General features: G+C 43.1%; 1 protein-coding gene across 1 annotated transcript; it reads left to right on the top strand.

Annotated features, from left to right (window-relative positions):
• Nucleotides 1–1,140: 1,140 nt before the first annotated feature.
• dact1 (dishevelled-binding antagonist of beta-catenin 1) lies at nt 1,141–14,070 on the top strand. The gene is made up of 4 exons (XM_078233182.1): nt 1,141–1,712; nt 4,273–4,405; nt 7,084–7,239; nt 11,938–14,070. Exons 1-4 carry the CDS (start codon nt 1,371–1,373, stop codon nt 13,812–13,814), a joined length of 2,508 nt encoding a protein of 835 aa, XP_078089308.1. The 5' UTR covers nt 1,141–1,370; the 3' UTR covers nt 13,815–14,070.
• Nucleotides 14,071–14,283: the final 213 nt, after the last annotated feature.

Raw genomic sequence — 14,283 nt, 5'->3', positions numbered from 1 at the left:
ACTGAATACTAATACATGTGACAATAATAAATCAAAGCAAATCAACCTACTGCTGTGTCCATTAGCAGTTACAGAACCTTTCACTTCTAATCCTGTGTGGCAAGTTGGATCTAACATCATTTTGAAAGTTGCATCTCTTGCAAATATTGGGGGTGGCACTGCTGGTGGTTAGCACTGCTACCTCACAGTGTCAGGGGCCTGGGTTAGAATCATAGAATCCCTACAGTGCAGCAAGAGGCCATCTGGCCCAATCGAGTCTGCACCGACCACAATCCCACCCAGGCCTTACCCCCATATCCCTACACATTTACTCGCTAATCCCTCTAACCTACGCATCTCAGGACACTAAGGGGCAATTTTAGCATGGCCAATCAACCTAACCCGCACATCTTTGGACTGTGGGAGGAAACCAGAGCACCCGGAGGAAACCCACACAGACACGAGGAGAATGCAAACTCCACACAGACAGTGACACAAGCCGGGAATCAAACCCAGGTCCCTGGAGCTGTGAAGCAGCAGTGCTAACCACTGTGCTACCGTGCCGCCCTAAAGCTGGGTTCGATTCCCAGCTTGGGTCACTGTCTGTGCGGAGTCTGCACGTTCTCCCTGTGTCTGCATGGGTTTCCTCCGAGTGCTCCGGTTTCCTCCCACAGTCCGAAAGACGTGCTGGTTAGGTGTAAATTCTCCCTCAGTGTACCCGAACAGGCACCGGAGTGTGGTGACTAGGGGATTTTCACAGTAATTTCATTGCAGTGTTAATGTAAGCTTACTTGTGACACTAATAAAAAATTGTTACTGATGAATTTTAATTGTGACAGTTCGAGTGTAAGATGCAATTCCTCTTGTGCATTTCACTGCATTTGAAACACCGAGAGATCTCTGCCCTTTTTTATAAGACAGAATAATGTGTACATGCCAGGTTATAATTTGAAATGTCCCCCTTCCTCCTCATGCGTTGTACAGATAAGCCGCTGTCTCTGTGACAAAGGTGGTGTCCCTTGGTGCTGTTTGAGGTAGCCGCGTTGGAGTTCACCACATTGTGATTAGTGGATTAGATGAGAGGGGGGCAGTGTCGGGACGCAAGTTGCGGGCTCACGCATCGACGCGCCCGACTGCCTCTGCATCTGAGTCAAGGCAAGTGGGTAGAGTGGAGCTGTCAACGGCGGACGCTGCTGCAGCATTCTCAACCCAGGAGTACAGCTCTGCAAGCCTTCATTCTCTCTGGCCCTGTTCTGTCACCCCCGGTGGGTGGGGGGAAAAAAACTCCCCAGAGTGGGTTAAATATAACACGAAGAAGAAAATTGAACCAAAAAAAGAAAGAGACATTGGTGGGGGGAAAGTGAGGGAAAGTGTTCCTGTAACCCGATACAATGCTGAAGCAACCGTCCACCCTGTTACCCATGCCTGCGAAGGGGGATCGGCCACCGATCCGGCTGGAAGGTGAGATCCGGAGCCGGGAGAAGGTTGAGGCTGACAGCGATCGCTGCCGAACCCGGGACAGGCTCGAAGCCACTCTGGCCGGACTGGGGGAGCTGGATTTTCTGAAGCAAAGGCAGGAGTACTTGGTGCGGGGTGCAATGGAATTACTGAGACCCTCGGAACACACTCCAGTGCTCCAAGACGAACAGAGAAAGGGATCTCAAGGGGAACTTTATCTGACCCCTGAGGAAAAGCAATTAGAAGATAACATTCTCATGCTAAAGAAACAATTGGTGAGAAATTAAAACAGACCTATGCGAAATAAACTTTAAATATGATACATTGTACCAGTACAAGATTTTTTTTGCCTTTATTTTCTGTAGTTATGAGATTTGCCACCAACGTAATACTCTTTGCAAATTTGATGTTCTAAATTGTAATGAATGTTTTTAGCTGCCTAGCATGGTTTGTGATGTTTGTAGACAGAAACCAAGTGAGGATTGTCTTTTAACTTTTAAGGAGGCTGTTCTGTTCAGAAATAATTTAAATTCTGTCCGCGTGAGGTTCCTTAATATTTTCCGTATTTGTTTGGAATGATCTTGTTGCGGGTTTAGACTGATGGAGCTACATGTACAGTCCATTGGCTCCGCCGGTTCAGGCATTTCACACTTGCAATAGCGGGTGGGAACTGAATTACCTTCCATTTGTAATGAATTAACAACCGAACGAAGCGATACTGTATATAAGGTGTAAGATAAAAGTGAGGAGGGGGGGAGCTGGGACCGTGAATGCAGCTGCTGATTTTACAGCCTTGAATGAGTTCGATTAGAGAGAGGACTTTGAATGGCAGAGAGGAAAGGAGACGTGACTTTTTCTTTTTCCCCTAAAAAAAATGCAGTAAATTAACTTCCTGCTCACGAAATAACAAGCAAAAAAAAAATACTAATCTCTTCTTCAGAGGAGGTCCAGCTGCATGTTTTAAAGCCCCTCGGTCTGTTACAATGGACACAGAGTGAGTGAAATTAACTTTACAAGCAAAGCAGCGCTCTCCTGCAGAGCTGGTTGTGGGGGGGGGGGGGGGGGGGGGTGGTGAGAGTGAAACCTCTGTTTATATTAACTGATCAGCTGACTGAAATGAATCATTCCGGGCGCTTTTCCTGTACAGTGTTTCTGCACCGACTACAGAACAATAGAAGTGGTCTAGACCAGAGCAAAACGGAGTTATTGTTCACTCACTCACACTCCTGCCTACACAATTACTATTCCACTCACTGGCTGATAAAATCCGAGAGGGTTTTGCTTTTTGAGCCTGCTGTTTTTGGGGTGTATTTTGTAAAGCGATCTTGATTTAAGAAAAAAAAATTGGGAAGGGAATGGCTCCACTCTCTCACCTTGTGCAATTTTTCCCTCTCTCCGTGTAAGCTCATTCCAGTCCATCGGCGCTCGCTTGGATTCAGTGGCTGGTTAACGCTTTTTCTTAAAGTGAGTTTAGTTCGATCAGATTTAATACTGGAGACATATGGTCAGATAGGAACCGGCCAGCCCATTGCCAATGCTGAGTCGCAAGGTCATCAATCACACTGAACTTTCTGTCAGGCCAGACTCATAGAGGATCCAGTTCATTACGGACGGAGGTCTGAACATGGGCTTTGCTCTTAAAACAAAAAAAAATACCTTTTTTAAAAGAAAGCTCATATTGATATTGCCGTTGGAATATCTTCATAATAAAGCTCTGTTTTAAACGGGGGAACAGTTACCGTTAGCAATTACCTCCCATAATCTTGTGGATAAATCACTCACCGAAGTGGCAAACTGCCAAATAAAGAAAAAAAAATGAAACATGTTCCCTTGCAAAGAATTTCAACTTGTGTCTTTCACTCAAATAACCTTAAACCAGCATTTTCATTTGACTCAGTGGCTGCTTTATTGCAGGAATTTTTTCTCTCTCTCTCTGCATTCAGGTCTCCGCTGGGACCTGCATTATCACATTTTTCAAAAAGATCTTTATTAGCGGCTTTTTATTCACGCACCCTACAGTTTCATAGTAAAGTGCAGCAGTAAGCATAACTCAGTTGGTGTAACCAAAATTGAAATAGTTGATTAAGTTAAATCAGTGCTGGTTTTTTAAAAATTCATTTGTGGGATCTTTCTCTACACCCTAGCTATGACTGTAACACGGCATTCTGCACCCCTTTTCTTCTTTATGCCTTGTCTGTATAGCGTGCAAGAACAATACTTTTCACTGTATACTAATACACGTGACAATAATAAATCAAATCAAATCAATGACATGGGTGGCACTGGCTGGCCAGCATTTATTGCCCATCTCTAGTTGCCCAATTTCTGTGGTTCTGGAGTCACATGTAGGCCAGGCCAGGTAAGGACAGCAGATTTCCTTCCCTAAAGGACATTAGTGAACCAGATGGGTTTTTCCGACAATTGGCAATGGTTTCGTGGCCGTCTGTAGATTCTTAATTCCAGGTTTTTTTTATTGAATTCAAATTTCACCATTTGCCGAGGTGGGATTCGAACCTAGGTCCCCAGAATATTAGCTGAGTCTCTGAATTAATAGTCTAGCGATTATACCACTAGACCATCACCTCCCCCTTGAGTGGTTAATTCAGTGCTATTTCTACAGGATGGCACACTTGTGGTTTTATGCTGTAACTGGAATGGTGGAAGTCAAACACAGACTTATGTTGCTCAGTAAGTGGACGCCATTGAAGAGCATTTCTTAACATTCTCTGTAAATTGTGGCAAGACTGAACTTTTCCGCAGGTCTCAAAGAGAAGCTGGTCTGACTGCAGTGAGCTCTGCAATTGATTAAAATAAGTTGTTCCTCAATCTTTCCAGAATTGTCTGAGGAGGAGAGATGCCGGCCTCATAAATCAGCTCCAGGAGTTGGATCGACAGATCAGTGACCTTCAGCTGGACGCAGAAAAGACTCCAAACGACAACTTGGAAACAGACAGCCGACCCAGCTCAGGTCAGTATCTTTCTGGTAGATAGCTAGATATACATTTTAAAGGATGATTTACATGAAGAGGAACAGTAAATACTGACTAAACCCTTGCAATACTTAGCATCCTTTGCAGTTCTCAGCTTTGTTTCCTAGCACAAATGATCACGCTGTTTCAAAGTCCTGTGATCCATAATCAGTCATCAGTATGTACTATTCACAGAATAAAGTGAGACATTTTGGCCGGAATTCTCCCGTCCTGCCTGCCACTGGAATTTTAGCAGGCAGGTTGTGGAGAACGTGAAATGCCATTGACAGTTGGGCAGGAATTTCCAGCTTTTAGACCAGCGCGGCTGGAGAATTCCATCCTTTGCACTGCCACTTCTCTTTTCTGTGTATACAGACTTCAAACAGTTAAAACTTATGAGCTAACATCCTGCGTAAGACAATCACAGAATCTGTACAGTGCAGAAGAAGCCATTCAGCCCATTGAGTCTGCACCAACTTCTGATTGAGTATTTTACCCAGGCCCTCACCCCCACCCTATCCCTGTGACTCCACACATTTACCATAGCTAATCCCACCTAACCTACACATCTTGGGACACTAAGGGACAACTTAGCATGGCCGATCCACCTAACCTGCATATCTTTGGACTGTGGGAGGAAACCGGAGCACCCAAAGGAAACACACATAGACACAGGAAAAACTTGCAAACGCCACACAGTCACCTAAGGCTGGAATTGAACCCGGATCCCTGGAGCTGTGAGGAGGTAGTGCTAACAATCATTGGAAGATTTAGTTAATTTTTTATAATTACGTTTTTTAGCAAAGTATTTTGTGTTGTCCAAATGATATTATATTTGCAATCTTTGTACATTGACATAGATTTTCCCTATAGAATTAATATGCTATAAAATCTTAGATGTTATCTGGAAAGCCTACAGGCACTGAATTACTTTTGAAGCATAGTCACTATTGTTATGGAGCACAATATAACACAACAAAGCATCACAAACATGATGAGATAAATGGCCAGTTAATGGGTGGGACTTCCTGGCCGTGCTCGCCTCAAGGCCGGAAAATCCCGCCCGAGGTCAATAGAGCTTTGCATGGTCTGTGTCCCGCCTGCTACGATTCCCATGGTGGGCGGGATGGGAAAATTCCACCCAATGTGTTTGGGGTGTTGACTGTGGGGAAAATGTTGGCCTGGACACTAAGAGAACTTTCTGCTCTTGGTCATGGAATCTTTTACATCCACCAAGAAGGTAGACAGAACCTCTTTTTAACATCTGATTTGAAAGACAGTAATTCTAATGGTGCAGTATTCCAACAGTCTTCCATCTCAGTCTATGTGCTCAAGTCCTGGAGTGAGGATTGAACCCTTGATGTTCGAAACTCGGAGGCTACCCTAAATTATTCCCCTTTCCTCCCTTCAGTTTTCATGGGATGTTCCTCTTTTTTTGAAAGTGCTACATCGAGTTTCCCAATGGCTTAATAGACAAGTGCATTCTCCCATGTGTTACTAACCCTCCAAGAGCTTACGATCTTGAAGATCCCCCATTTGATCCCTGCTTTGTTTTCATTAACTGATTTTCACCAAGCCTTGTTGTAAAGGTGTGACTGTTGACAACTGCAAACCTGGTAGTGGGGAAAATCTGGTTAGCTTTCCTGGTCCTGATCATTGTCCTACTGACACGAATATAAGGGTTGATCTCAAGTGAGGGCAGGGAAAGGTTTGGTTGTCATGCTTTTTGTGTTCAGATAGCCTGCTGACACAAACTGTCAAGGCTCACAAATGAAAAACAGTCACTTGGTTGAGATGTCAGTGCTTTGCCATTACTCCATTGATCTATATAAGGAGGCCTTGTGGCCTCCAGTGGTAGCGTCTCTCTGGACTGGAAGCTCTGGCTTCGAGTCCAGCACCAGGACTTGTTGGCCATGGAAGTAGCATTCATCTCACACCTCAACAGGCTGATAATCCTTCCATTCAGTTCCCCACTATTCCCCAAAGGGTAAAAAAACAGTGTGGATGTGAAGATATGCTTTAAAAAATGGATCTGTGTCCCAGCATGTCTCAGTGGTTACAGTGGATTCAGTTCAGTTGCCATGGCCAACATTTACCCCACAGTCAACACCCAAACACATTGGGTGGAATTTTCCCATCCCGCCCGCCACGGGAATTGTAGCGGGCGGGACACAGAAGGAAGAGAGGAAAGTAGTTACAGGCAGTGGAAATCTAATAGATGGAAACATAACCGTGCAGATTTACATAATGAATTATGTTGCAAAGTAAAAGCATACTTTGAATATATTTAGTTTGCTTTAAAGATCAAACCTCCTTTGACAAAAAGTTATATTTGTTCAAAGTAATTGTGAGTGCTTTGAAGGTTGCAACAAGATTTGTATATGCACGATATATCTGCTAGTAATTATTAATAAGATATATGTAGTTTGTAAGAAGGCATTCTGCAAATTTAGAGAAGTGTAATGTTGTCAATCTTCTTTCTTTGTCATATTCAGCATTCCTAAAGATTAAACTAAAGAAGCTTAGGGGTTTTTTTTTGCAAAAATAAATCCTATAAGGATATGGAGCTGATTGTTGCTGTATGCCAGTGAGCCATTCAAAACCACTTCTCACTTTAATGAGCGTTTGTCAGTGAACTTGCATATTGAAAATGCCAACCTGCTTTCTGTCTTAACAGGTTTTTATGAATTAAGCGACGGAGCATCTGGGTCACTTTCAAACTCCTCTAATTCGGTTTTCAGTGAATGTTTATCCAGTTGTCACTCCAGCACCTGCTCCTACGCTCTGCCGGATGCATCACTGAGCATCACAGATGGACGGCCAAAGTCAGCAGGTAAGAGGCACATTAGAGGAATTCAAGCTGAACTAATGAGACTAATATGATTGAAAATCTGTCACTGAGCTCATAGTCTGACCTGATACAACTGAAGTGGAGTTGATTGTGTCTTTGGTAATGTGACAATCTCCTCCTTGCTGCATCATATGCTTATCCAGCAACTCATTGCCAATCGCTAATTTTGCCAAAAGTTAATCTCATTGAGCGATATGAATGAGTTTTAGAAAGAAAACCATAACTGTTGGGTGAATTCATATTTTCCAAGGTATAATTTCACACAGATTTGTGTTTGGAAAAAAATGATGGGATCAATTTTTTTTACCTCCCCACCAATCAACAAATTACACATTAGTGAGTATAAATACCCAGTTGCCAACGATTAACACTTGAGATTTATAGACCCTCAAAGACCAACAGTTGGACAGTTGAGTACCAAAATGGACAGGCGGTCGTATCTAACTTGAGTCCTGCATTTAGGTGGATGTGTCATGAAGAAGGTTGCAACTCGGAAACTGTTCTAATCTTTTGGAAGAGTCTGCTTGTTGCTATATGGAAATATGTAAAACAATCCCTACAGTTAATGCTAATTCAGGATAAACAAAGATTTGGAATTAAATGGTATTACTGTGTTTAGAAAGAAAATCTTTTCAGTCATCCAAAAGAACTCAGACCTGGATTTAATGTCTTAGCTGTGTGACCCACTGGCAGGACTGGAAATATGCTTTGGGTGGCACGGTAGCACAGTGGTTAGCACTGCTGCCTCACAGTGCCAGCGACCCGGGTTCAATTCCGGCCTCAGGTCACTGTCTGTGTGGAGTTTGCACTTTCTCCCCGGGTCTGCGTGTGTTTCCTCTGGGTACTCCAGTTTCCTCCCATACTCCAAAGATATGCGTGTTAGGCGGACTGGCCATGCTAAATTGACCCTAGTGTCAGGGGGATTAGCAGGGCAATAGGTGGGGTTACGGGAATAGGGCCAGTGTGGAATTGTGGTTGGTGCAGTCTCGATGGGCCAAATGGCCTCCTACTGCACCGCAGGGGTTCTATGATGAACCCTGAACTCAATCGTGTGTTGGCCGACTGAACTGGATCACGTGTTGGCCTGTTGATTTTGATCATGTGGCGGCTGGCCAATTAATGTGATGATGTGGGCTTGCTGCTGGATCACATGACAAGTGTGGTTTTGACATTGGGAATCCTGCATGAAACTGATGGCCATGCAGGCCTGGGCATCATATTTAAACCAGCCCAGCCTTTGTAAGTGATTCATCTTGTAGGCTTTGAATGCAAGCTGTGCACTTTAAATGTGGTTCTCCAACATAAGTTTTCTATAAGGTCCAGGAGAAAGAGTCCACCAATGTCCCACAGCTCACCTGTGGCATCAGAAGGGCAACTGAGGAGGTTTAAAATATTACAGTTCATTCAGTGGATCACCCCATGGTTCAGTGAGGGCTCATTGCATAACCTCCCCCAGGCGAGCACAAACATATTCTGGTGATGGCCGCAAAGCCCAGGGACTGAGGAGTCTGACTTTCCTCATCTGTACAAAATATCATGAAGTCACCAGCACTCTTGAAAAGTGAACCTCTGACCTTCTTGATGCAGCAGTGTTTGGCTGCTTTGGAGATCACACAGGTCCCTGGTTGTGCCCTGGAAGTAACTAGTGGCATAGGAATTAAGTGCCACACTAACCTTAAGGGCAGCTCTTATAGGGTTATTACCATGGTCCCTTGGGTGAGGGTTAGCCTGCATGAAGGTGCATAGATCTATGACACTCTCACGTGACAGGTATAATCGATGCAGGGACTGCCTCTCAGCCATTTGCAGGTAGGTCAAATGTGTGTGATAAGTTCTAGTTTAGGCATTGAGCCATCTTCTGCATCTTCCCTGCTGTCTGGCTGGTTATTTTGGCACTGCCTCCTGCATCTGGATCTTTGCCCTAACAAACATCACAGACACCCTCAGATCCAAATGAAGTGAGGATCACAGGATGAATAACCCCATTGATAGTGCCTGCAAAGTGAGGCCACACTTTTGCACTGCCCCTTTAAGAGGTGGACCTCTGCTCCTGCAGTAAGCGTGCCCACTTTAAGGGCCTGACCCTCTGACTGCCAAAGGTCAGCTCCCTGAAAGAGACTCCACTCCCCACACATCTTAAACCAGGCCTTTGGAACTTCAAATACTTTAGACTGGATCAGAACACAACAAAAGGCTAAACATCTGTGCAGGTCAGATTCACAGTGACACCAGCTTAGGCTGATATCCTTATAGGTTGCCACGTTTCACTGAGTAGGTTTCTGCAGCCACGTGGATTTTTCCTGCAATTCAGAAAGCACAACTAAATCACAGCAAATTCTAGTTTAAAATTGCTTTAATAGGCTCATTAACAAGCCTAATTACCTTTCCGGCACAACTGGGTGACTTAATCGTAGGGGCAACATCCCACTCCCAAACTTAATTGTGGGATGCTTTCCCGCTGCTGGCAACTTGCCCTGCGGCTTTTTAAAATTTCTTTTGTGGGATGTGGGCGTCGCCGGCAAGGATTTGTTGTTTATCTTGAATTGTCTTTGAACTGAGTGGCTTGCTGCTGGGCCATTTGAAAAAGCAGTTCGGAGTCAACCATGTTGTTGTGGGTCTGGAATCACCTCTAGACCAATTCAGGTAAGGAGGGCAAATTTCCTTCCCAAAGGACATTAGTGAACCAGAGGGTTTTTTTTTAACAACAATAGTTTCAAGGTCACCATTCGGACCATCGCACCTGCACCGACTCTCCAAACGAGCAACATGATTTAGTTCCATTCCCTTGACTTTACCTCATACCCTTGCACATTGTTTATACTTGAATAATTATCTAATGCCCTCTTGAGTGCATCGATTGAACCTGCCTCCACCACACTGCCAGTGGTGAATTCCATAGCCGAACCACTCACTGTGCGAAAAGGATTTTTCTCATATCCTTGCTTCTTTCGCAAATCACTTTAACTCTATGCCCTCCTGTTCTTGATCCTTTTCCGAATGGGAACAATTTCTCCTTGTCTACTCTGTCCAGCTCATGACTATGGCCATCTCTAACAAATCTCCTCTTAGCCTTCTTCTCCCCAAGGAGAACAGTCCCAATCTCTCCAATTCAACTAAAGTTATGAGGATAATTAAATGATTAAGTAATTTCACAATTAAGTGTTCTTGCCGCCATCTTTCCCTCCACAGTGGGGTGGATTAAATTCTGCCCTTAGTCATTGAAAGATTACACTGATTATCCTTTGATATGTAGTTACAATAAGATTATGCTTAAATGTACCGACAGACATCCTGTACTTGCCTGAGTACAGAAAATACGTTCAAAATTCAAACCTGTATTCAAAACTTTCAAACGAATAATTAAAACTTGATTGTCTTACAAAACTCCAGAACAATAGAAGAAGGCAGGTAGTACTTAATTCTATGAAACATTTCATATTTTGTGAATAGTTTCCATTAAAAAATGCCAATATACAACATGTTAATTACAGTAGACATTTACATCTCTCAGCATGGACAGTTTTTCATATCAGTGTCATTTAGAAGGAGCTTGATTTGAGGCCTTTGGATCTAGTATCTCTGGACTGATGATATTTTTTGAATCCATTCTTAAGCAATGCACATATGCAGGTTAAAGAAAATATTTTTCAAGCTAAAAATGGCTCTAAGCTTAAGTAGTAATTAAATCGCACACTGTGGAGTGGTAATTAGCTTCACAGTACCACTGTTCAGTCACTGGTCTTTGGTTAGCTACTCTGATGAAGATATTATCAACCTCAGCTGTTATTCATTCCATAGTTGAATCACTTACAACTATTCTTTTGTCTATCCTACCTTAAGAAAAAGGGGCAATTCACTAAGGTACCAGAAGGTCATTGGCATCATGCTGCTGTTAAAGGGAGGAAGCGGTGTAGTGGTATTGTCACTGGACTAGGATTCCAGCAACTCATGTTGATGTTCTGGGGACATGGGTTCAAATCTCACTATGGCAGATGTTGAAATTTGATTTGAATATAAATCTACTAATAACCACAAAACCAATGTTGATTGTTGTAAAAAAACATCTGATTTGCTAATACCCTTTAGGGAAGGAAATCTGCTGTTCTTTTGACTCCAGATCCACAACAATGTGGTTGACTCTTAAATGCCCCTCAAGGGCAATTAGTGATGGGCAATAAATGCTGGCCCAGCCAGCAACACCCACATCCCATGAAAAAATAAAATCAACACTTTTAGGAGAAAAGATGACACAAATGGAGCAAATTAATTTTTTAAAAAGTGCTTTAAATATTTTGTTGCTTCTAGCAACTGGTTTCCCAAAAAACGAAAGCAGCTGCTCTCTTATTTAATTAATGCAGTCTTCTTTTTACGCTAAATGGAAGAATATGTAAGTTCTTTGTTTTTGCTTTAAATACAACATCTTATAACATACTTACCAGACTTCCATCCACTGGGCTTGAACCCACTGTCTCCTAGCATCTTCGATATGTATGAAATGAAATGTCCTCTTAGCAAAAGGTGGAACACCTATTTCTGGGTAGATTCTTCACTGCCAGTCTATTTGTAAAAAATAATGTATAATGCATAAACACCAGTAGATTCGGCAAAGCTGAGGAGTTGCAAGTACGGTCACTGAATGAAAGAAAGTGAGAAGTCTGATTGCTGCTTTCTTGTTTGCAGAGGATATCATTGGCTGGAGGGATCATGGTGAGGGACTGCTTGATTGCCAGTATACAGGTGTTGTTCGCCGCTCCTTCTCCGCACCGTATTCTAGCTCAGTTGATGTTGCTGCTGATGTCCACCCCAAGTATCAATGTGACTTGATCTCCAAGAATGGTAATGATGTGTATCGCTATCCAAGTCCTCTACATGCAGTGGCAGTCCAGAGTCCCATGTTTTTTCATCCTACAACTGGAAGCATTAAAGAGGAGGAGAAGTCCCAGTATGGTGTAGGCGATTTGCCAGTGGCACCTCAGTTGGAACCTGTAAACATTGAGTCTGCTCTTCCAGCCCCCCAGGACAATTCCTGCTCAGCTGTACACCCTTCAACAATGAAAAAACTGGATAATTACATATTTAGTCTTATTCAGAAGAAAATCCAGCCAGTAAGGCCAAACAAGCCAAGGACCAGCCTGAATACAGATCCGCTAAAGGGAATGTTGAGGCAAGGTAGTATCTGTGTCAGACAAATTGCGTGCATCTCGCCATGCAGCACTGAATTGAAAGTGTTCAGGAATGTCTTTACACATCCTCCCACTGCCTCTGAAAGTGGTGTGGTGTCCCCAAAGAGGCAACTACTGAACAATGATAATGCACAAGACAACAAAAATGCACAAACGTCTAAAACTGAATCAACCAATAACCGAATAACCGTTCTTCAGAGTGTTAATGAATTGCAGCCTAGTAGCCTTTCGAAGAAAAAGGCTAATGTGACAAATGGACTATCTAAATGCACTGTGGCTACAGATTATCAGGAAGGGAATGGTGACTGTGGCGCTTGTGCACCTAAAGAGAATTCATATCAATGTGTGACAATACATGAAGAGAACGATGTTGTGCAACCTCCTAAAGTGGTGTCTCCTAAAAGACCCACAAGGTCACCTCCAACATCTCTTTCTGTGGAGGAGAAACCAGCTCTAGACCTCAAGAGTGAAGGATCCTCGGTGCAGAGCTTAGAGGATAGTGGACAGTTAGTGAATGCCCAATTCATTCCAGCACAGCAGCAAATGATAAAATCTCGTAAAGGTACAAAAAATATAAAGCTCGGCAAAGTTAAGAACTCTACGTTGAAGTGTAAACCACACAGTGACATGGCTCCCGAAACTAACATTCAAACCTTAAAACAAAAATCCAAAGCTGTTCCAAAAAAATGTCATTTCTCCAACGATATTGTCCATGTAAAACGAAATGTAAGGAGGCCAGCCTCTAAAACAAAGAAAGCATTCCACACTATATCTGAGAACAGCATCCTGGGCAAACAAACTGGGGTTAGATCTGCTAAATGCAATGGGCAAGGAAGGGAAACTGTTCTGGTCAAGTCCAGATGCAAACAAAGGGTTGATTACCGAAAGTGGAGATCCCCTGTAGAGGTTTCTCATGAAGAAGCAATGAGACGATTTAGAAGACGCAACAGGAGAGCTGCACTCTGTCCTGTGCCCGGTGTGTACACAAAGACCAATTTGCAGAACAATGGTGTTTATGCCTTCAGAGGAAGTGATTCAGAATATTCAGCAGAGTGCGAATCTTTATTCCACTCCACTGTGGCAGACACCAGTGAGGATGAGCAGAGCAATTACACCACCAATTGCTTTGGAGACAGTGAGTCTAGTCTGAGCGAGGTAGATTTTGTTGGGGAAACTACTAGTTCTAGTGACTCTGATGAAAGTGGTGCACTAGTCTGGCCTCAGTTTGCCCAGAATCGACCCGTGCAAGCGTCTACTGCTGAGCTAAAGAAGCCTCCGCCAAAGGCCTTTGTCAAAATCAAAGCATCGCACAACCTAAAGAAGAAGATTCTACGTTTCAGATCTGGCTCGTTAAAGCTAATGACAACCGTATAAAAGAATATCTGACATTTGTTGTATTGAAAATGAAGGTGATGTAGGTATATTCTAAGATGGTTATTTTAAAAGAAGGATTAACTTTTTTGTCAGAACTAAGCATGTATGAAGTTTTTAAGCTATCAGTATTCCATGTGCATGACTATCTAATTGTTTCAATATTGGCACCAAATTGTACACTGCTAATTGTATATAGTATTTGTATATTAATACAATTTGTTTTATGCTCTAATAAATTGTCTACCTTGAATCTCTAAACTGTTTCAAAATTTGACTTCACCTTTTTTTACGTCATGACCTTTACAAACAGGGATATATATACATACTTTTTATTCATCCGTGGGACAAGGGCGTCACTGGCTGGCCAGCATTTATTGCCCATCCCTAGTTGGCCTTGAGAAGGTGGTGGTGAGCTGCCTTCTTGAAAGGCTGCAGTCCACGTGTTGTGGGATGACCCTCAATGCCGTTA

Source organism: Mustelus asterias, chromosome 18, assembly GCF_964213995.1.
Source record: "Mustelus asterias chromosome 18, sMusAst1.hap1.1, whole genome shotgun sequence".
NCBI classification, from domain to species: Eukaryota; Metazoa; Chordata; class Chondrichthyes; order Carcharhiniformes; family Triakidae; genus Mustelus; species Mustelus asterias.
The sequence above is the reverse complement of the archived record's forward strand: the minus strand, read 5'-3'. Positions and strand labels throughout refer to the sequence as shown.

Excerpts from the sequence above, each read along its gene's own strand:
- dact1 (XM_078233182.1), top strand. The coding sequence starts at position 1,371 with ATGCTGAAGCAACCGTCCACCCTGTTACCCATGCCTGCGAAGGGGGAT. Across the intron at positions 1,713-4,272 it reads TCATGCTAAAGAAACAATTG|AATTGTCTGAGGAGGAGAGA; the intron begins GTGAGAAATTAA and ends CAATCTTTCCAG. Across the intron at positions 7,240-11,937 it reads TGGACGGCCAAAGTCAGCAG|AGGATATCATTGGCTGGAGG; the intron begins GTAAGAGGCACA and ends TCTTGTTTGCAG.